The following is a 23,414-nucleotide window of genomic DNA, read 5'->3' as shown; positions in this document are numbered from 1 at the left end:
TAAATACATGCGAAATCCTGATAAATCCAGTGCCTTACCTCATGTCTTGAGTAGCTCTGAGGTCAGAGCCGGCTGAGAAACCTCTATAGAGTAAGAGAAAATTACTGTAAAACGGTTATGTTTATCACCTGAATGCTACCACCTCTTTTTGTCCCTTTAGGGGACAAAATGTGACTCCAGGAACAAAAGTTCTTTTTAAAAATGCAGTAAAAATTCACCTGATTGTCTTTTATTTAGAGGGGTCACATGAGAAATGTGGTAATGTCATCATATTAAAAGTAATGGTACCAGTATCCAAGGTCCCTTTCCACTGTTTACTTGCTCAGGGAAGTCCTTTTAGATTTTGATCAGCATCTTGCAGTCCTCCAGCCTGTATCACTGTGACTCAGAGACTGTGAACCAGTCTCCAATGCGTTTTTAAATCAGTTTTTTTAGACCTTTACTGGAAAGGCAAGCCTGTGCCATCATTTTACATCGTTCCCAATGGGAGTTGGTGGCTCCTTTTCTGACAGGCGATACATTTTCTGTCTCTGCTTATGGAGGATGATCTTTAAGACCCCTTCCAACTCAAACCATCCTGTGATTTTAAGGTGGTATTAGTAACGTGCAAAGCTTTGCAGGCTTAGTACCAAATATTACATTGATGGATGCTTGCAGACTATATTAAAAAAGAACCTCTGAGCTCATATTGTTGGCTTGAATCCAACAGAATTGCCAAATTAGAGACAAATGTTTTAGATTCCCTTGCTTTTTTATCTTTCGTATTCTAAATCCATAGGATTCATTCATCTTGGAAAAAATGGTTGGTGAGCTCTGTTATTTTTAAGAACAGCTGAATGAACTGATGTGTATCTATCTGCATTTGAAATTAATAAGTTCAAATTTCTTTCATCACCTCCTACTTTTGTTCACTGAAAAGTTCTGTAAGGGAAATATGTGTACATGTGAGTACGTGCGAGTACGTGCATTAAATATTTAATAGTGAACGAGTCTAGATGAATGGAAGAGCCTTTCCCATCTAATTAAGCACTTTTATTAGACTTCCAGGAGGATTGTTTTAGTTGCACCCTCAAACAGTCTTATTTCTTCCTTATCTGTTCTGTCAAGTCTTTGATTCCCATTTGTATTATATTTTATTCTATCTCACTTGAAGTCTCAGCAGGGCTCTGTAACTCCTGGGGAGAAATTCTCTTAATGGTACCTGTCTCTCCTTGGTGAATTTTGAAGTAAACAAGTCATTTAATTGTGTCTACTCATTAAAAACAAGTCATTAAAATTGCGGGTTTACTTCTCAATAAGTGGCATTCCTGCCTCTTGGAAATCTTTCCCTTTTTCTCCATGTCCTTATCTATGGTTCTTTGTACATTTAGGAACATGTATGGTTTACATGCTTTAATTAAGTTTTGCCAGTTTTTTCCAGCATGTTTTTTGGGGTTTTTTTTCATCATGCATCAAAAACTCTTAAATATGATGAAGTTTCCACTTCTTTATCGCCTCTCTAGATTTATCTCTTTCCTTCTTTCTAAGGAAGAAGAAATCTGTCTTAGCTGCTGTCTGATTTTATTCTATTAGAAGTAGATGTGAAGACATTGGGTTCTGCTGCTGAGACAGATAGTTTAGATAAATAGATAATTTTTTATAGTTATCCATAAAAAATGCCTGAAGTACTCTGAGCTGTTGTCCTTAAGACTCTTGTCTTTCAAAATATTCAGTGCTGGCTTGATGCAGATAACAAGAGGGATATTTTTGCCTTCCCCACACTTTTTTTTAGCTGTCTTTATTTATTCAACTTTTTTGCATATACTACTGACATCTTAATAAACTAATAATATAGTGACATTTTTCCAAAATTATGGCATTTGCAGGTTAAGCAAGGAGATTCAAAGTTTTTCTCCACCCAGCTCATATGCATAGTTTTGATTATTTCTTTAGAGGATGGACATATCAGAGCAGCCTTTGGTAAAAATTGTTGTGGCAAAAATTGCTCACAGTGGCAGCATATGCAGGGAATTTCCATACCAACCCTGTTGCTCTGTATTTCAAATAAAAATTAAACGTTATGAAAACAGACCTTAGAACAGCCGTAGCCCAGACTTTGACTGTTTTTATCAGTTTTAGGTTTTTTTCCGTCTGGCATTGCAAAATGATTTTTTTTGAAGCAAAGGGAGACACTCCCTCAATTACAGTGGAAGATTTCTGTTGGGTTTTTTCAGGTTGTTTTTGAAGAACTTTAATAGAGAACAGTTTGTTATGTTTATGCTCAGAGGGAGACTCAGTCCATGAAGTCTCTGAGGGAAAGTGTTCTTCTTTAGGAGAGAATGTCAGAAGAGGGAACACGTAGATATAAAAATTTCAGCAAAAACCCATACAAACTCTCTCAAACAAGTTCCTCATTATTCACCATAATTTTTAAAGCCAAATGCAGGAAACCTGCTATGATTGATTAGTTTGTTTTATTCTACATACATGTTCTGAGACCTGTTGCAAGCAGAAGTGATTTGGCAAGCAGAATGCCGATTGCACTCGGGAAGTTTCCTTGTTCAGAAATTTTGAGGGGAGACCTTCAGGAAGAAAACTTCATCTAAGTGAGCAAATTTCTCAATTTAGTATTTCAGTAATGGTTTATGAACATTGTGCTGAAGTCACACCTGTGTCTGGAGCAATTTAACAGCCTCTGGTCCAGACAATGTCATCTTAGTGTGGAAGAGTTTATACACCACCTGCTCCATATTCTGTCTGGCCTAAAACAATGTTATTATTCCCTTCTTTCCCAGGTTTTAAATCAGTCATTTTAAGAGATGAAAGAAAAAATGGCAACCATTTAATAAGGCCTTTCCATTTCTTTGTCTGGAACTTAAGATTAAGGTTCTTTTTCATAAGAAAATAGTGAAAATGTTGTGGGGATGCTGTGAAGCTGGTTCTTCGTCCAAACCAGGAACCAGAGATATACAGGCTGCCTTCAGAATTACCTATTTCCAAGCCAGCATCCTGCACAAATGAGCTCACAAGGGACAGGCTCAAATCCAAACAAGCCCTAATTATGAGGATCTGTGAGGAGCACTGGTTCTTTGTGGAGGCTGAGATGACCCACAATATTGATTGATTCAGGAAAAAAATACAGGGGAATTTTAAGCAGGTTGTTTTGGAGGAGAAGGAAGGGTGTAGCAGTTGGAGGACTCTTAGCTTAGTAGTAATAACATACCTCCCAGAAGGAGCTGGCTGACATGAGATCCCATTTATGCAACACTTGTAAAGTGGACAAGAGCACCAGGGATGTACATCTGACTCCCTTAAGTGAATTTTACCAAGTAGAGTTAAAGGTCCAGAATAATATGAGATAACTGGAAATGTGTTTGACAGATGCTCTCCAAAAGGGTTTTTCAGTTTGATGGTCCCTAAGAGCTTTCTCAACAAGAGCGTTAGAGAGTTGTGGCCATCTCACCCAAAGCAGCTGTGTAGACAGCTCATCCTCCTCCTTCTCTCTCTAGGTCATATAATAGCACAGAATAATACAGAAATTAAGACAGAGTTAGTGAAGATATAATTTGCTCAGAGAAGTTGTGGATAGCCCATCCCTGGAAGTGTTCAAGGACAGGCTGGCTGGGGCTTTGAGCAACCTGGTCTAGTTTGCTGCAGGCAAGTGAGTGAGTGTTACTACTCCAGGGAAGAGGAATCTCTTCAAAAGATGAGGAACACGCCAAAACCTACCAAGACAAATTCATCCATCTCCTGGGAACATTTGTGGGGGGAAACTAGGATCTTAGTCTGCTTTTATAGCCTGTGGTAGAAAGGAATAGGTCACAGCATGAGGATGGATGCCTGGCTACCACCTGCTTCAGTGGTCTGCATCACAACCTGGATTTACATGCTGTTACCTGAATACAGAGGCAGTTTATGGTAACTGGGTTTGTAAATCAGGCACCTCCAGACAACAGGCAATTCCATCAGCCAGCCCTTCTATCACATATTTATCAAAAGGTTTCAAGGCAAACAAGCAGCGTTTTGCTACACAGGATGTTTCCCAGTCATCCCAACAACTTAAGAAAGAACTCAGGAGATGCAATTCCATTTTCCCTTGGCCATACCCAGGAGAGGGAAGATGACTTTGCCTTTTTTTTTTTTTTTTTTTTTTGTCTGCAGCAGAGCTCTTTGCTGATAGATTGAGTGGGGTGCCTTTCCTTCTGCCTTATCAGCTACCAAAGCTGGTTTATGCAGCATTTCTCATTGCATTAGAGTTTTCCTCTACTAAAAGATGATGCAGTGAGCAGAACTGACAGGACTTGTCTGAGCTCTGGTCTGAATTATTCGCTGTAATTGGCATGTCTGTCCCTTAGCTTCACCTGTGTTATCTGAAGCATTACAGCTTTAAGTTCTCACAATTTGTATAATCTGTTTATTTAGGGACAGTACTCCCCCTCCTAATTGCAATTTCTTGCTCTTCTTCTCACCATGGGTAAAATAACCTAAGAACTAGATAGTTCACTTGACAAATAGTGAAGTACCGCTTTTTTCTCCCACAAGAGGTTTTGATTTGATTCACTATTTTTCTCTTTTCCTTCTATGCTCAGAGGTTACTCTCTGTTAAGATAATCAAGATAGCTAACCAAAGAGATTGATTGCTAACAGTCATAGCTGACTGGAAACTTAAGCAGGTAATGCATACAAGCTTGAAAAGATCCAGAACAAGTTGTAGGTCTAGTCTTTTTACTGGAACGGGAACTGCGTGGCTGCTCTCAGTATGAGAGCTTTGTATTCTCTTATCCATACCTTACAAAAATTACTTTAGTCTACCCACAAAGACACCTTGTGGGTAAGAACCATAAGAAAAGATGTAATTTTACTCTCCTGGCAGCAGCTGTGGGTGGCACTTTGCACGTAGAGCCAAAAACTATGTGGGCATCCTACGGTATATTCAGATTTGAAGTGTCAGTACCTCAACAACCCACTCTTGCCCCTCCTCCTTCTCAATGCATCCCATCTGCATCAAAGCTGTCATCTTTACTATGAGGGTGGTGAGAAACTGGCACAGCTTGCCCAGAGAAGCTGTGGGTGCCCCATCCCTGGAGGTGTCCAAGGCCAGGTTGGATGGGGCTCTGAGCAACCTGATCTAGTGGAAGGTGTCCCTGCCCATGGTGAGAGGGTTGGAACTGCATGATCTTTCAGGTCCCTTCCAACCCAAACCATTCTATGATTCTCTAATTCGATGACCTTGAGCACTTCAATTTGAAGTCAGCTCCATGAACCTCTTCCCAGGGGCCTTGCAGACTTTATGGGTTACGGTTTATAATCACTGATAATCACTGACATGGACCTTCTAGTGGGAGAGTGGAAGTTCCTCTTTCTCCTTCAAGAATTGTGGAGAGGGTGTGGCCATGGGGGTCATCACCTTGGATCTGTTTATTGTAGCTGGTCGTAGATCAGGAGTTCATGAGAGATTATAGCTTTTTCACTTTGGAAAGATCGCACAAAATCAGTTCTGAACTTCCTGGCCAGGAGAGCAGAGCTGGAGTGTAACTGTGGTGCAGCACCAGGTCCCAAAACAGGCAATAAGGAGAATTCAGTTAGTGTCTAATTATTGCATTCAGTTTTGTTCTGTTTTGAAAAAATGGCCTGGAAAACACTATTCAAGGAGGCCTTTTGCTTAAAGGCTAGGAAGGCTTTGGTTCTTTTCTTTGATTTCAGGTGATGTTGGCCTCAAATTGCCTTTTTATTCCTGTCTGTAGGCCAGTGATGATAATACCCTTACTTTTGCAAGCAGTTTGAGATCTGTTAATGAGGCATATTGTATACAGGTTTATTAGTGTTCTTCTTTGTAGAATGTTACTGTACACAGAGTTGTACCAATGTGGCTTCAGAATATGTAATGTAATTATTTGATCTGAGTATAAATACAGTTAAGTCAATGCTATCTGTGCTGTGATAAAATGACATTATGCTGCTCTGACATTTACCGAAAAAACCCTCCCTCTTCTATATTGTATTTGTTATGTCTCACTGATGGTCTTCTACAAAATGAAGGTAATGGATGAAAGAACTAGAAAAGCATTTTGATTTCATTGTCTAAAAATTAGATATTTGGTAATAAAGAAGCTTTTCCCTTTGAAGCCAGGGCGCATATCAGTTGTTAAACTTTTCTGCCATCATGTTCAAAGGGAAATTATTAGACAGAAAAGCCATGGGGTGAAGAAAATGAAATTATGTTTTTCTTGTGGCAGTAGGATGCAAAGATTTAATTATTATTTATCATTTGTGGGCATCATCAGTGTTGATAAATACAATTTTTGAGGCTTAGGCAAGTCAGCAGGGGAACAGCTTTGTATTAGTAAGAAACAGAAATTGTCACTCAAATACTTGATATTACCAACACTTGCTAGTGGTGTAGTGTTTACCTTACTGTAAAAAAAGTCCATTAAAATCTAGCAATAATTATTGGATGATTCCAGGTAAAAGACATCTTACAAATTCATGTGTATTCATGTCTCAGCTGAAACAAGGACATTTCTGAAGCTGAAATCTTAATTTTTTCTCTCTGCAGGGATCCTCAGAATTTGTACCCCCCTGAGGTCAGCAATGCAAAGCTTCAGTATGCTGGTTGGGGTCCAAAAGGACAACAGCTGGTAAGAGAAACAACAAGTGTGCAAATGCATTTAGACACCATGCTGCTATTGCTTGGAAGTAAAGAAAGAATAATTCTTTATTGACTAGATTCTTGAAACATATGTGGTAGCTTCTAGCATCTTTATGGGGATTGTTTTATCTTGAAATGTATTTATAAAATTCCCAAATATATACATTCAATGCAGAGAATTTGTGTCTAAAAATGCAAAGAAAGAACGCTTTATGGAAGCTTTTTGAGAGGATGCACCTGCTTCTCCCAGTGTTGGACACAGGACAGATTATAGAGATAACAGACAGTGTGATTTCGTTCACATCTCATTGCTTCACAAGGGCATCTTCAGACTTGCAAACTTGGCACTGGGGATATGTTAATATTAGCAGCCCTGTTTGGAGAAGCTTTCTGGAACAGAGCTGCCCTGAATTTGCCCTGTAGTTGTTTGTAAAATAGAGAGAATTAGAAGTGTATTCTGGAAAGTTTTCAGAGCTGTTTAAAAAAACCAACAACATCACTTGTCAGGGATTCATTATATTACATGGAGCTTTTGATGCTGCAGCAATCCTGAAATCTCCGGTATTTTATCCCTGAGCCGTGGCCATCCTGGATGTGCCCATTTTTCAGAGCATGTTTTTTCTTTCCATATCCCCTGTCTTCATATCCTGATGCAAATCCAACATTAATGTTGTGCATATTCCAAACACTCCCTACTATAGGAAGAAAAGAAAAAGTGGCAACTTCTTTTTTGATATGGAAGTCTTATACCAAGAAATGAGCTTTGAAAGCTCATTATATGAGAAAAATCTGGCATATGTCTCCTGTCCCCAGTCCTCTCTTGGGGATTGTTTGTCTGTGGCCTTAACTAGATTGTTTTCAAATTTTGTGATTTAAAAAACAGCAATAGGAGACATTATAATCGCCAGACTGCAAATCAGGTTGGAGAAAACATAACAGATACAGGAACAGGGAAGTCTCTCTGCTCCATCAGGGAGATCATCGACCTCAAATGTGATCAGAGAGGCGATGCAGCAGCCTTAACCTCTATGCAAAATGACTTCTGAAAAGCTCATTGCTGTTGTTGCACACCCATGTACAAATTTCATCCTCTAACATGTGCTATTTCAAAGTTCCTTAGTCTGTTGCCCCAGAGATCACTGCTGAGCAGTTTGTATCGATTCACAGGGACTGGGGGCTGAGCGTGGCCAAGCTCTTTCCTTTGTTCATTGGGGAAGACCAGTGGAACCTCATCATTGTGCTTCTGGTCCACTGATGATAATGTGCAAAGAGCTGATAACACATTATGTTCAAAAATGGAATCACAGAATGGGTTGCAAGGGATCTTGAGGATCATGTTGCTCCAACCCCTCCACCGTGGGTAGGGAATACCTTTAGGATATAGCAAATAAAACCAAAACAGAACAGTATTTTTTTCTTCACTGTTCACTACCTCTATTTTAAGTCTAGCAAACTGAGTTTAACAATGTATAGGAAAAAATACATCTGCTAATTAAAGGCTAATATTGAGTTGCATTAGTGATGTTTTCCACTTCACAAGTGAACCTTCTTTTCTTTAATACAGTTTTGTTGTGAACTTGTGTGCTTTGAGCACCTTGTGTCACAGAACATTATTGATTTACACTCATGTTGATCTTACCAAGCTGAATAGGTTACTTCCACTTTGGAAAGAAGATTTAACTTTTTTCATCCCAAAGTCAAGATGTCTCCATTTATGACCTCCATTGCCTTCTCTACCATGCATTCTCTACATAACCATACAGAAAGGAAAAGTATTATATCAAAATGAACAAATTATATATACAACAGGCACTATATACAGTCCAGGAGAAGAAAAGTCTTCTTTACTCCCATCTTTATCATTTAATGCTGAAATAACCAATACCACTTTCCACCATATTTTATTAAGAAATTTAGAGGGAAAACTTAAAGCCCTAAGAATTCCTGAAGACATCAAGTTTAGTACATGTTCCTTCTGTGGGATACATGCTATATATTTTTAAGTACCTTTAAATATCCCTGTAGCTGTTGAATTCCGTATGAATCTTGTAAATGTCTTGCTACAGTGGATTTGTTCTGCATGCTACTTTTTTTTCTTTTTAATTTAAAATATGTAAAATTGTTGGCCTGTAATTGAGCTCTATTCCCTGTTCTTGCATTAGGAATCGGAGTAAGTGAAGAGCACCTCGCTATTAGTTTAAGCATTATCATTCATACTTCTAACATATGTGCCTCTATGCTCTTTTCCTTACCAGTTTACCTAGAAATAAAATTATATCTGTAGTTTATATAATAATCAGGCTTTTACATGCATCAATATAATCTATTTATATCCAATGATCAGCAGAGAATTGCCAAAGAAGCTTAAAAAAAAGTTGTACAAGTGTTATAAATTAGAAAAAACCACAGTGTTCACTCTTCTGTATTTCAGAACTAATTGGGTTACTCAGAATATAACTGCCAGCAAAATTCACACCACCTTTTGTGGAGACAACATCAAATGCACAGAGAAAAATGAAAGTCTATTAAAATTTGATTGTGTGAATGTGTTTTTCCTAAGTGTACACTGAGTTGTGTTGCAGGAAAAGGAGGGGAAATATGTTGAGTGGGATGGAAAGGTGCAAAATACTAGGAACTACATGTCGGTTTCCCTGGTTTCAGGTGGTTACAGGGCCAAACATCTGTGAGAATATTTGAGGGTGGTCCTACAGCAGCAGTAGGGTACCTCAGTGTGTGTCAGCCCTGGTGCTGCACACACAGCATCTCTCTGTGCACAGGCTGCAATCCAATTTCATGCTGCATCTCCCAGGAAAGGTGGGAGCAAAGGGCAGATGGGTTTTGTATCACCTTGAAGATACCCCAATTTTCAGGAAATGAAAAAGCTTTCCCCTTGAAATCTCCTGGTTTGTTCTTTTTTGGCAGCACAAAGGAGAGGCAGGGCAGGAGAGTAAGAGGTTTTGATTCCAAAATTCTTGTTCTCTTTGTAGCTTCTATTTCATGCTTCCTAGGGGAACTTTGGGTTGCTATGCCTGACCTCTTTCTCTCTTGCATGTCTAATCATTCAAAAAAGAAACAAATCTGAAACAGAAGCAGCCTGAATGATCTACATTCTCTACGATTAAAAATAAATAGTGAAATATTCCCAGGAGCAATTTGCTATTTATCTTGTTTTGCTTTGTCCTTTCTCATTAAATTATATGCCAATTTTCAGATGATGAACTCCTTAGAGCATGGTTCTTGACTTCTTACTAGGCTGCAGAATGCCACACATGCCAACTGAGCTGTTTAAATAATGGCAGATACTGGATCAGAGCAAATCTGTGTCAGAAGATCAGAATGCGAAAGAACCCTTCACTTCTGGCACCTCAGAAAAATGCTTCAGCTTTTCTCTGATCTCAGCCAAAGTCTTAACAAATTAAAAGTCTTACAAAACTGTTAGAAGCGTGGGGCCCTTACCAATATGAGCTCCAGAGTCAATAGTAAGACCCACTAATTTCACTGCAAGAGGGAACACATTCCCTAAATGTGGGTGTTAATAAAGGGCTCATTCCTCTCATTTGTCCTACAACATGAGCCTTCGTTCATGCCTTTGAAGAATGAGTGAAAAACACTGTTAACTTGGAATAGCAGCGTGATATATTTACTATTTGTGGGTGTAAATGACTTTGCAAAATGTCTGTGGAAAAATCCATCCTTTCCATGGTACACCCGACAGCACAAAGTCACACTTAGTATGCAGTTTCATCAGCCCACTGGCCTTCAGCGTGATGCTTGATGGTTTTTTTAGTGAATAGGCTGTATTATCCTCAGTTTTTGTGACACTTTCCAGCATTATGAGATGTGGGTGCCATGACAGGACTGCAGAAAAAAGTGTTAGGTTGTACCTTCACCCTGTTCTGGGCGTGCTTATCTGCATAAGAGTCTTCACTCCTGAGATTTCGTCTCTTTTTCTGGTCATGCCATCTATGACTCAACAGCTACCCACTTTTAAACTTTTAATTCTACCACAAAAAAAAAAAAATCTTCAGTTAATTGATCTTTCTGGGATATTTTACCAGCTTCCTCACATTACATCTCTTGGAGCGAGGCTCTGCCCATGTGCCAAGACCTCACGTGAGATTCCCATGGTACATTTGCCCCGACAGTATCTCAGCAAAGGTTTTAATAGTTACTATGATCTTGAACTAAGCTTTCATAAAAGTTGTGTGGCTGACAGGCTTGGACCTGTCTATTTATCCAGAAAAATCAGTGCAATGTGAAGAGGTTTCCTTTGCTGTTTTGCTTGGCAGTGTGGCAGAAGTCAGGGAGGGCTTCAGGACTGTCCAGTGCATATCTATCTGCAGCTAAGGTGCTCAGCGAATAAATCCAAAGCTTGCAGGAGGCTTTTATCTAAGTTATCCCAAAATGGGCACATCCAGGTTCAAAATATTTGCTTTAAGGAGAAGCTAGGAATATCCATTGGCCCTGTTGCCAAAGGCAGGAGGAAGCAGGAGGACTGCTCTGATAAAATGCAGTGAATATTTGTCTGCGTTGACAGCACTAAATACAGTTCACAGGAGCTGTTAAACTCCAGTTTCAAAAGCAGAAGAACTTATGCTGTGCTGCTATTTTCTTTTTTTTTTTTTTTCCTTTTTTAAATCAGACTCTGTAACAGTCCTGACAGATATTAATGGTAATGGTGACACATCAGATGCTGGGGGAAGCAGTTTTGCACAACTTTAGAGGCACTAGTTATAATTCTAAAAAATCTCTCTCATAAATCATAGTATTTATTCTTCAAGGAGAGAAACATTTTTTGAAGGTTCCCCTGGCCAGTCAGCCTATTACTGTTTACTCTGTTTCTTTAAGTACCAAAAACATACAGGAAGAGGATTAGGGTTGCTGGAAGCTTTGTATGCCCTTGCACTTACTGCAGCCCCACAAAAGGGTCAAAATGGGGTTTTCCTGCTTTCATAGGCAATGAGCCTTTTCCAGTGTCAACTCCTTTTGGAGCAGGAACTAATTCTTATTCTTTGTAGATTGTGCTGCAATCAAATTTGTAATTGGTTCTAAGGTAACAGAAGTTCAGTTTTGCAGCAGGAGCAGAAGATGCATTAAGAAATCTCTATTTCAGTGAAAAAAAAAAAAAAAAAGGAGTGATTCTTTTAGCCCCTACCATGTTAGGGGTTTGCAGGTGCCCTCAAACAGTGAATGCTGAAGCTGGTAAACAGCTTATTGTCATACATATTGCTGTTTAAAAAGTGCAATACAGTTAAGGGAAATACTGGATTTCCTTAAAACATTTGAATGATAGATCCTGCTGCACATGACCAGAACCTACCCATCTTGCTTGTTATCTTTTTTTTTTTTAATGCTGTAGTACAATGTTTTGCCAGCCAGGATATGTAGATGCAAAAAAAATCTGGTTCAGTGATGACATCTGGAACTAAACTGGAGTGACTCTTCTAATTAGAATTTTTTTCCTTGCCTGAATTTGTGCCTGTCATGCCAGCTTAGTTCCAGGCAGAAGGGCTGCACAGATATCAAGGGAGGAGGACCATTTTCACAGGAGGCACTGAATCATCTGCTGTTGTTCCTATTCCAGCAGGGCTTTTGAACTGCTCTGTGTATAATTGCTGTAGGTCTATTTGTCTCTACCATTATTTCATAGATTTTTACATCATTGTTTTCAAGCTGCTCTCCTCTCACCTTCTCTTTTTTCAATAGCACCTGAATCAATATTTAGCTGTGATCTGCTGTATGTAATTATTCTGGCTTGCTTAGCTTGCTAGCTGCAAGAAAGAAAAGCTTCCCCCTCCTCCTCAGATGTCTATATAAGCTCTATTTAAGCATGGTAAGGGATATTCAGACAACTTTTTACATGGCCCCTGCGTTGTGGAAAAACAAGAATTTCAGCACAGTAATGTGCCATCTCCTCCTCATTCCCTTTTCCAGTGTCAGAATATGATTTTTTTTAGGGAAATTCTGGTAAGAGATATCACACAGAGCCCAAACACCTGGACATGTTGTTCCTGTTAGGGATTCCCTTTTCCTTCTCCTCTCACTGTGTTCAAATAATTCCACTGGAAAAGTGTTGTGCTTAAGTTTTCTTTCGTTTGTTGGGATTTTTTCTCCTTTGATGCTGTGCTCTTTGGTTACAGTGGCAGTAGTGTCCTATTTCTAATTTTGCACATCTTTGTCACTCCTTTGGCATCAGTGGGCTTGTTGTGTTGGGTCCCTGTTCCCCAAAGGGAGGCTTTGGCCCAGTCAGTGTTATGAGCTCTGCTGAGAATAGTCCTGTCCCTTCTCCTCTCAGCCTCCTTGGTGCTGCACCTTTATCAGTGGCAAAAGAGCAAGATATTTAAGATAATTGAAGATGCTACAATAAATGTTACTGGAAAAAAAAAAAGATTCAACTGATTTTATTTTAAATTAGATGTTGCTCCTTTTTTGGACGTGAAATATTTCAGAGGTAAAAAATGAAACAGATTATTTGCCATAGAAGTTTTACAAATAAATCAGAAAGTAACTGCCCTTACACCCAGATATGAGACATAGGATGATACAGGCATCACCCTGGGGTGAGACACTGCCACAGGCTTCCTCTGTGACTTTATCTATGTCACTTTGCTTTCTGATTAAGTAAACAGCGATATATTCCTAACTTACAGCAGACTTAAAGAATTAATGCATTAAATGTTGCAGACAATCACACTCTCCATTAAGGCAACTGAGTCTGTACCCACAACAAGTGTATGGATCAATGGATGTACATGCTTAGAGCAATTCACCATCTTGTTTTACCACAGGGAAAGCACTGAGTTCTCTTTCTTTATATGTTACCACATTACCTTATGTGCAACTGAAGCTGCATAAAATACAATATTCCTGGCAGTACAACATTCCAGTTTTGGGTCAGTTCCACTGAAAATAATTCCCTCCTATTGCAAAAATTCCTTCAGTTTCAGTTGTGTTTCAGGGTATTAAACAATTCTTTTCTGTGAAGGGTAGCTTTCATTTCAGAGGTCTAACTGTTAGAAGTATTTAGTTGTCTAAGGGCTCCTGGCATCTTACAAAGCCGTGGTTGGTGGATGATGTCCACTGAAGTAAATGCTTATGAAAAGTGTTGTGTTATGAAAGCTGCTGTTTTGTGCCATGGAAATAGGTACCTTTTACTTTAGATACCAGCAATCATTGCAGAGAGCATGATGAAGTGACAGACGTTAGGGTGCCACAAGCAGGGCTGAGCAGTGCCACCCAAAGGACCATGGAACGTTTCGCCTTCATTTGTGGTGTTGGTCTCTCCTTCCCCAGAAACTGCCACTTGTCAGAGACATGAGAAAGCTTCAGGAACAATTCTGTTAGCTCTTCTCTTCACCTGCTGGAATAGGTGTTGATTTTTTCTGCAACTAAGCCTTTAATTAAAGAGGAATGTTACACTGACTGACTCACTGTGCAAGATCAGATGTGCACCTGGAAGAAAACTGAATCCCAGTTGCCAGTTTCTTCATGCTGACACAAGTAATATCTGTGCTCTCCTTAGTCAGGTATTCATTCTATAACACAATAAAATATTTTAAATGAAACACTGTATCATCTCACATTAAATAATCTAATTTATAGTGATGCTCTACATAACCATCAGTGATATTAGGTTACAGAATACAAGATAATCCATTAAGCAGAACTTAAAAGCAGAATCAGAGTTCCATACTAAATGGTACATTTACTATTTCATTCTTTTTATGTAACAAGGCAGTTATAAATTAAAATAACCCCATTAGAATACAGGGCAATGAAATCCAAGCAGACACGGTTCTCTTTGTTGAGGTGAAACAAACCATCTTTTCTTCCCCGAAGAACAGAAAATAGGACAGCATGTTTTTCTTGAAACACATATTTTTAAATCTCCTGAATCATGATAATTGTTTATTTGGCAGATTCAAGGTGTGATTAGAATCTCTGTGTGTTGTGGACTCACCTGCTCACAGAATACAAATGAAAATGCACTGGGCTTGTAAGGATGCTTGTTGAAAGCTGAGAAGAATATTGATGCACTGAAGGACTTAAGATGGGAGAATCAAGGGGGAAAAAAATCTTTTCTGTATCCAATTTGAAAGGAAAAATTTTGGAAATGTGTCTCTATATCACAGAAATGTCTTTGCTTCTCTAGTCCATTATATAGGAAGTTTATCTAGAGTATTAGTTTTGCCAATTTTGGATTGTCTCTAAAGACCTTTAAACCCACAAGAGCTTACAAACTCTCCTGATTTTCAAAGGGAGAATCCAAGAAAGTTTCTGAACAGGCCAAAGTCTGCTCTCCTGAATTCCAGAGCTTAATGCTTTTTTTGCCATATTTCCTCTTGTGACCCTGAACTTCCCCACCTCGTGGTTTGTGCAACCTCAGCTGCTCCCAGCTCTCACTTTCCCCTGCAGTTTATCCTTGTTTGAAAGTGTGAGGACCAGCAGAGCATCTCCCTTCATCAGCTCCTTGATCAGTTACGTCAGGACAATGTCATCAATGCCCTCCACAGACCTCCTGGGTTACTGTGCCCATGTTGTTTACCCTCCAGCAGATAATGGTTAAGGTCCCCCATGAGGACTAGGGCACTTGAATGTGAGGCTTCTTGCATGTGAAGCTTCTTACAGTTCCATGAAGAAGTAGCTGAAGATCTTGACCAGTCAGTTGGCAGCAGATGCTCACCACAACATCACCCACATTGGTCTGCCTGCTGATCCTGACCTGTAAGCTCTCATTTGGCCCTTCATGCATCACCAGGCAGAGCTCCAGGCATCTTTGCTGCTCTGTTGCATAAAGGGAAGCTCTTCTTCCTTGGTGTCGTGGCCTGTCCTTCCCAAAGAGCCTGTGTCCCTCCATCACAGCGCTGCAGCATGAGCTGTCCCACCATGTCTCTGTGATCCTATTGGGATTGTAGCTCTACAACTGCACACAAACCTTAATGAGATTAGCTCAGCTGGTAGGAGCACAGTGCTAATAATGCCAGGGTTGTGAGCTTGATCCCCATAGAGACCATCACTTATGAGTATGACTTGATGATCCTTGTCTTTACCTTCAGAAACTGGGTCCCTTCCAACTTGAATGCTCATCTTCTTCTTTTCATGTGTTGTTTGAGGTGAGCCTTCTTCAGCCCTGTTCACCGGGGTGTCTCTTGTCCATATCTACCTTTCTTGTTAGTGTGGTCTATCACTTCCAGAACTGGGACACTGAACTTGGTCTGTAGCTCCAGCTCTGTCAGCAGATGAGGACCCTTCCTCACAGAACCTGAAGTTACCATTTTTCAGCCTTCCCCTTCTTGGGAATCTCCATTTACCAGCACAGTGATCTCAGACTCTGCCTGCCCCTCCTCTTGCACAGAGTTTCGGAGAAGGTCCTTTAACACCCTTCTTGACATCTCTGGTGTTGCAAAGTCTCCCACTGCTTCTTCACTTCCTTCACCCATGCCCACCTCCTGCAGGCAAGGTGACCATCTCCCTCAACCCTAGAGAGAAAATTCTCCTCCAGATCCTGAGAGCCACATCCTCTCATGGCAGCTCTTAAGATGCTGTTCATGGAGCTCTAGAAACTGCTCATAGATATAGAAAACATTTCTTTATTTGAAGACATGTAGGAATGCTTTTTCATTTTCTCTGACTTCTTAGTCTCTTTGTTGATCACATGTGATGAAAGCAAAGTGAAGCTCCTAATGTTTATTTTAAAAGGGATATTGGCAATTTCCAAGAATATATGGCTAAAATCAGGAGATTTGCACAACTTAAAATTGGTGATTCTGCTGTATTTCCTTTCCTAGATGTGCAGTCAAGGCCACTGAAGGCAGCAGATTTTTTGTTTGCCTTTTAGAATAAGTCTGGTGGCTTCCTTTGCAGAATAAGTTGCATTTCCTTTCACTGAATTGATTTCCATGCAGTTAAGCTGTTGCACCACTGATATCAGATGTGTCCAAGACTTCAATCCCCAATGAGAAACCATGACTGGTTTTGATGTGTTTATGGATCAGCACAATTCTGATATGCATCAGTCTGTACTACTGTATTCTCTGGCTTTAGTGGTCCCCTGGGGTAATTTCAGCTTTCTGTCCTAAAAGCTTTCCTGCAGAATCATTTTAAACTGGTGTAGTCCTTGCTTTGGTCTAAATATCACCTTTGCCCACCTCTGGGCATGGTAAAGTTGAATTAAAATAAGTTTTATCCATTTGTGGCATACCTTCAGAAACTGCTATGTCCTCTAAAGCCTTGCTGTCTTAAGGAGTTAGCTTCTTACCTTGAATTATAGCAAAGATAAACCCTGGTATGAAAAACTGAAACTGTAGCCTTTGCTGTCAGTTATTTAGTCAAGATGTGATTCTCTGCGATGTGCTGGTTGTGTGGAAGAGTTTCATTGTTTCATCACTGGTCTTAATAATGACATTTTCATTTTGTAAAGAAAAAAAAGTTGATTTAAAAATTCTTTATCTCACTGCTCCATCATAATTGCTATCTGCTTCTTTCCTAAATGATGAACATGAACCGATTGATGGAGAGAATGAAAATATTTTGAAGTTTTTTGTCTTACATCTTTTTTACCACCTGTTATCAAATTATATTTAAATGGCAAAAAGAAAAGCCTAATTAAAATATGAGATCTTATTATGTAAGCTCACTGGTGAGGAGCAGTTTATGGTTTTATTACCCTTTTTTGAAGAACTGGTAAGAGTTGGCGTAATCATGTCACATGCATTAAGAACAGCACTAATGACAGAATGCATTATTGGCAGCTATTTGAACATCAAAGTTTGCATTTTATGAGCTTCAAAAGAAGAAATTGGCAGAGTATTCATTAAATAATGCATAGTCAGTCAGCAACAGGCTTTAGAGCTGATTTTGAATTGATCACACATTTTTCAGCTAACACTGATGGAAGAGCAATAACAGCAAAATGCCAAGACCTTTCTGGTACAATGCTCATCAGATTTCCTTGACATCACAAAATGAAAACACAATTACTGTATCTGCTTCAAGATGTTGCATGGCTGAGGATGGGCATGCTAATTCTGTGTAGTACAGACAAGTTTTAACTTGCACAAACAGCAGGGAATCTTTCTCTTTGCAGCTTTGCATTTTCACAGTCCTCAACTTCCATGTTTCTTGTGGCAGTGGAAAAACAAAACTGTTGTGAGAAGGGACGTCTCCAAAATATCTAGATGGAATTAGAGGGTGCTAGAAATGGAGAGGAGAAGGGAGAGGTCTTTCTGCATGTACATTTCCAGGAAGAGCTTGACTGTAATCAAAACTACTCGTGTTCATGATCTGACACTTCCAAACCCCATTTACATGCCGTGACTCTGTTTCAGACCTCGACCAGCTATTTAGCATATAAATAAAGACATAATACTTTTCTGCTTCCTAGACATATTGGGAAAGCAAATCTGTGTATTTTCCTGAGTCTTTCAGATCACTGTGATGGATAGCACCATATAAATATGTAGATAGTTAATATACAGTTCAGCACAAGATGTTCCTATCATTGACACCCAAAAGAAAATGAATGGGAATTAAAATATTTTAAGGAAGTTGTCCTATGCTGCAAAGTTAAGAAAAAATGTCCTTGATTAAACTGTGGCATTGTTGTAGTGGGTTGACCTTGGCTAGTAACCAGATGCCCACCAAGCTGCTCTATCACACCCCCTCCTCCATGAGCCCAGGGAAGAAAATACTCTGAAAAGCTCGTGGGTGGAGACAAGGACATGGAGATCACTCACCAGTCACCATCATGGCTAATACAAATTTCATAATTTGCCAGTTAGTTGTAACAGAGAGGGACAGTGAGAAGTGAAACAAAAATAAACACACCTCCCCTCCCCCACCACTCTTCCCTTCTCCTGGGTTCAACTTCGCTGCTGAATTTTCTACCTCCATCCCCTGGCTGGTGCAGGAGGAGGGAGAATGGGAGTAGCAGTCAGTTCAAATCGCTTCCTCTCTGCTGCTCCTCCCTCCTCACACTCTTCCCCTGCTCCTGCGTGGGGTCCTTCCATGGCAGACAGTCCTCCACGAGCTTCTCCAACCTCAGTCCTTCCCATGGGTTGCAGTCCTTCAGGAACAGGCTGCTCCACCACGGGTCTCCTGCAGCAAATCTGCTCCAGTACAGGCTGCTCCTTCTCCACTGACTGTGGTGTCTGCAGGGCTGTTTTTGTCACATTTTCTCACTCCTCTCTCACATGTCTAAAACCAGCATTTTTACCCTTTGATAAATACATTGTCACAGGGGCACTACCACCATCCCTGATGGGCTCAGCTTTGACCAACAGCAGTTCTGTCACCTTACACAGATCTTTTTACTGATTCTACAAAATAAATAGAAGCATTTATGAGAGGTGCACATAATTTTGAAATTATCGTGTCTTTTTTTTTTTATTCTTCAGAATACTTCAGAATACTCCCAGGTAAACTGGTTCTCCAACAAAAGAGCAGAAAGAGAAAAAAATAAAAGAAGGCTTTAGCATTAAAAACAAAAAAACAATGAAGTACATTATGTGGGATGAGGAGAGACTAGCATGTTGATTTGTAGTTCTGTCTCCCCACTCACTGTGTCTTCCATTTTGTGTCTGATCTTTTTAAGCCTCAGAGGAAGTTTGAACAGATTTTGAATTTAAAACAGTGCCAAGCCAAGACTTTGTGCCTATCTATACATGAAGGCCAGTTCTTGTTGATCAAACTCTCCATGTTGAATGGACAACCTTTCCATGTAATCTATTCTCTCATTGATAAATCCTGTGGGCTCACCTTGCAGTTTGGAAAGCTGTCTTTTAATGTGTAGGAAACATTCACACTTCTCAATGTGCTAATAATTTAAAGTAATAAGCACCTAGGCATTAACTTTATGCTTGGTGATGCTAAATTTGAGTGATGCAGCTCATTCAGTTGACAAGTTATGCTTGTTAGAAATGGTGGGGTAAAGAGAACATAAACTGAGACAGCCACCTTACAGCTGGAAAATAAATAGGAGCAGTAAACATGCAGATTAGTGCACATGAATTTATTTTACTTTGGTCTATGAAGAAGTAGGATTTTCACACACCTCTTTGGCTGGAAGGAAGGTGGGTTGAACAACTGTAAAAGGAGATGTAGTATTCACCTGCTCAAAATAATTAGTCACTGTGACTTTTGAAGTGGTCCTAAAGAGATTATTGTCATTGCATTCCTGAAAAGGTCCATAAATTAATCCATTTAAAAGCACCAGTATTTTAATTACTGCAGCATAATTGCTTAACACCACTCTGGGTCAGTTTGGCAGAGAGCACTACTTTAGAAGCCCTTAAGCAGTTGCAAAATCATTTTAAAGAAATTCTCCTTAAATCAATCAGTGTTGTTAAGGCTCTTGTGTGTTTGAAGTGAATAAAGTTTAATTTGTTGACAATTCAAATATTTTCCTTACTTATAAATTTTAATGGATGCTTAATCTTTGACTTCTCTTCCCATCTCAGGCTTGTGGTCCAATCAGTCTAGTATTTTTTCTCCAATAGTTGTGTCACCCAAGGATGTCAAATGGTTTGAAGTAATCAGTTTTAACACAAATTGCAAGCAGACAGAGATTTCTTCCCAGACCACAGGAATTAGTGGTGTGTTGATACCTGAGGCTAAAGGGGTTATATCTGAAACTTTCAGGTGACATCCTGAGCCACATAAAGCCAACAGCAAAATCCCCATTGATTTTTATTACCCTGGGATTAAGTGAATTCATTTAAAAACCCCAAAACTTTATCTTAATCCCCTCAGATGTTCTAGTTATTTTTCTTAAGTGTTTAATCTTTTGAGCATCTGTTATAACATCCAGCAGGAAGAGAAGGAAGTTCTTGTCTTTTGTTAGATCCAGTGGCAAGGAGTTCCATGTGTTAATTCCGACTTCATGTAGGAAAAGTATTCTAGGTTTCTTTCATTTCCCTGTTGATTTAGAGAAATAAAATGGTGACAATTTTTTTGTCCTGTCCAATATCTTGTAGAACTTAGGTCTCAGTTTACTCTATAGAGTCAGCAATTTCTGTTTCTTCAATCTATGTATGGATGTTTCCATTCCTCTTACTTCTTTCAGAATAGCCTCTCTTTCCTCCGTGTTGAATGTGTCATGGTGAAATCAGACATGGTATCCAACAAGGGGGATCTTCCTGACTTAGCACAGGAAGATCAACACACTTGATTTTCCATGCCATTAGTTGTGCTCAGTGTTGGATTTTAAGGCATATATATTGCAAGAATATCTGGGGTAAAGTCTTGCTCAAATATGCACACCGAAAGAGAAGACACCAGAAATTTTGGCTCTGGTCTTTGTCTGCTGTACAGAGAATAATAAAACTAAGCTTGACCCCTTCTGTCATCATTTTGCATTTGACTAGAAATGCTATGTAAACCAAGCGTGAAAGAATTTGAAAGTGCTGTCTGTATCTATTTTTATTATTTTTCTTTACTAAATTTTCTTATCCTCTAATTAGCTGACAGGATTGATCAGTTGATAGAAAGCACTGCTTTGATGTCATAAACCCAAAACAGTAAAAAATACTATATAGGTATTTCATAATATCACCAAATGTCTTTCAAACCCAGAATGTGAAGTAATCCAAAGACATTTCTTTCTTGATGAATAACAGGAAGATCAAAAGCTTTTTCTTAATTTATAAGATACATTACACAGAAATCTTCCTTGTGCTGCTTCAGTTATCTTTTATCTTGATTATGGTTGACATTTTTAGGGTACAAGGCACTGTAGTTAGCAGGATAATTTTAAATTCTCTATGAGGTGCTGCAGATTGGCTCTGAATTATATGGGAGACAATCTGAAGTCAGAGCACTATATTATTTTTCCATTTCAGCTACCAGATACCTCACACAGCCTGATTAGTGCAAGGAAGCTTTGAAAGACAAAACAGTGAAGACAGAAAACATTGCAGTGCTTTAGAAAGGGAAGGCCAGGCACAGGTTGTCAATCCCCTTTCTTTATTTTTCCTGTAAATTCATATAAAATTTAATGCAGTACAAAATATCGTTAAACCTTTTGCTGGAAGAATGTGGGGAAGGGAAGGGTTGCATCACTTGAATAACTCCACTTGATTGTGTGCCTGTCACAGAGCAGGTCCCACCCAAGCAGTCCCAGCACATTTAGGGCTCAGACACAGAGATTTGGATTTATTTGGGTCCAAAGTATCTTATTCTGCTTAGCCTTCCTGATTGTAATGCATATTTAAGCTTCAACAACCCTCCCATATGCAGACTAGCTAACACATAAAATTCTTTACTTGGAATCCCTTATCTGGCTCCTCTGTTCAATAAAATTCAAGGAGAATGTAGCACCTTCTACGAACTATTTTTTACTTTCAAAACCTATGAATTGAGTGCAGCTCTTCTTAGTTGAAAAAGAAGAAGAGCAAGCTGCAGTTTCAGTCATAAGTTTTACCCTTAGGCAAACTCACTATAACTGCTGCCAAAATTAAATTAGAATGTATACTTTCTTCTGGAATCTTTCCAGCTCATCTTTAGGTGAAACATAAACTGTAAGGGGATGTGAAACAGAAACTGAAAGCAAGTATTTTTCACAGTTCTGTCTTTTCATAACATGGGAAATTACATTCTAGTGTCATGGTAAAGATACATAGCATTTATTCCAATATCTTCAAGTGTATAAAAACCCATCTATAAATGTCTACTAAATCATGATAACAGTTTGTCTTTCAGTCTAAGTAGCTTTCTGATACCCTGCTCAGAACATCTTTACAGTCTGACTGGAGTTTAAAAATATTTTAAAGACAGGGATGGGGAGAGAATGAAGCCCCCATAATCCAAGGGGAAATGGTTGGTGACCTTCTACACCTCTTAGACACAAACAAATCTATGGGGATCCATGCAAGGGTACTGAGGGAGCTGGCAGAAATGATCACTGAGCTCCTTTCCATTGTTTACCATTAGTCATGGCTAACTGGGAAGGTCCCAGTTGACTGGAGGTCAGCAAATGTGGTGCCCATACAAAAGAGGAGCCAGTTGTATGAGGTTCAGCAAGGTGAAATGCCATGTCCTGCACTTGGGTCACAACAATCCCAGGCAGTGCCACAGGCTGGGGGAAGAGCAGCTGGAAAGCTGCCCGGTGGAAAAGGAGCTGGGGGAGCTGGTTGACATCAGCTGAACATGAGCCAGCATGTGCCCAGGTGGCCAAGAAGGCCACTGGCATCCTGGGCTGTATCAAAAAATAATGTGGTCAGGAGGACCAGGGAAATGATTTTCCCTCTGTGCTCAGCACTGGTGAGGCTGCACCTCAAATCTTGTGTTCAGTTTTGGGCCCCTCACTACAATAAAGACATTGAGGTGCTGGAGCGTGTCCAGAGAAGAGCAACAGAGCTGGTGAAGGGTCTGGAGCTCAAATCTTATGAGGAACAGCTGAGGCAGCTGGTATTGTTCACCCTGGAGAAAAGGAAGCTGAAGAGAAGGAAGCTCAACTACCTGAAAGGAGGCTGTAGCCAGGTGAGGGTCAGTCTCCTCTCCCAAGGAACATTCAATAAGACCAGGGGACATGGCTTCAAGTTGTACCAGGGTGGTTTATGTTGAATATTAGGAACAATTCCTTCACTGAAAGGGTTGACAAGCATTGGAACAGGCTGCCTGTGGCAGTGGTGGAGTCGCCATCCCTGGGGGTATTTAGAGGACATGTAGATGGGCTCAATGATCATAGAATTGCAGAATCTTAAAATGGTTTGTGCTGGAAGGGACCTTAAAGATCTTAATGGTCTTTTCCAACCTAAATGATTCTGTGATTCTATGATTCTACCAAGAG

General features: G+C 39.7%; 1 protein-coding gene across 4 annotated transcripts in view; it reads left to right on the top strand.

Moving 5' to 3' along the window:
• The window catches only part of DPP6 (dipeptidyl peptidase like 6), a 544,128-nt gene that overhangs the window by 436,607 nt on the left and 84,107 nt on the right, over positions 1-23,414 (top strand). For all 4 annotated transcript variants that reach the window (XM_050314872.1, XM_050314882.1, XM_050314854.1 and 1 more), the window contains exon 7: positions 6,536-6,617. In XM_050314872.1, coding sequence (XP_050170829.1) covers positions 6,536-6,617 — 82 coding nt within the window. The remainder of the gene's footprint in view (positions 1-6,535; positions 6,618-23,414) is intronic.

Source organism: Myiozetetes cayanensis, unplaced genomic scaffold (assembly GCF_022539395.1).
Source record: "Myiozetetes cayanensis isolate MyiCay16 unplaced genomic scaffold, myiCay2020 scf1, whole genome shotgun sequence".
NCBI lineage: Eukaryota > Metazoa > Chordata > Aves > Passeriformes > Tyrannidae > Myiozetetes > Myiozetetes cayanensis.
This window is presented reverse-complemented; position numbering and strand designations above follow the sequence as displayed.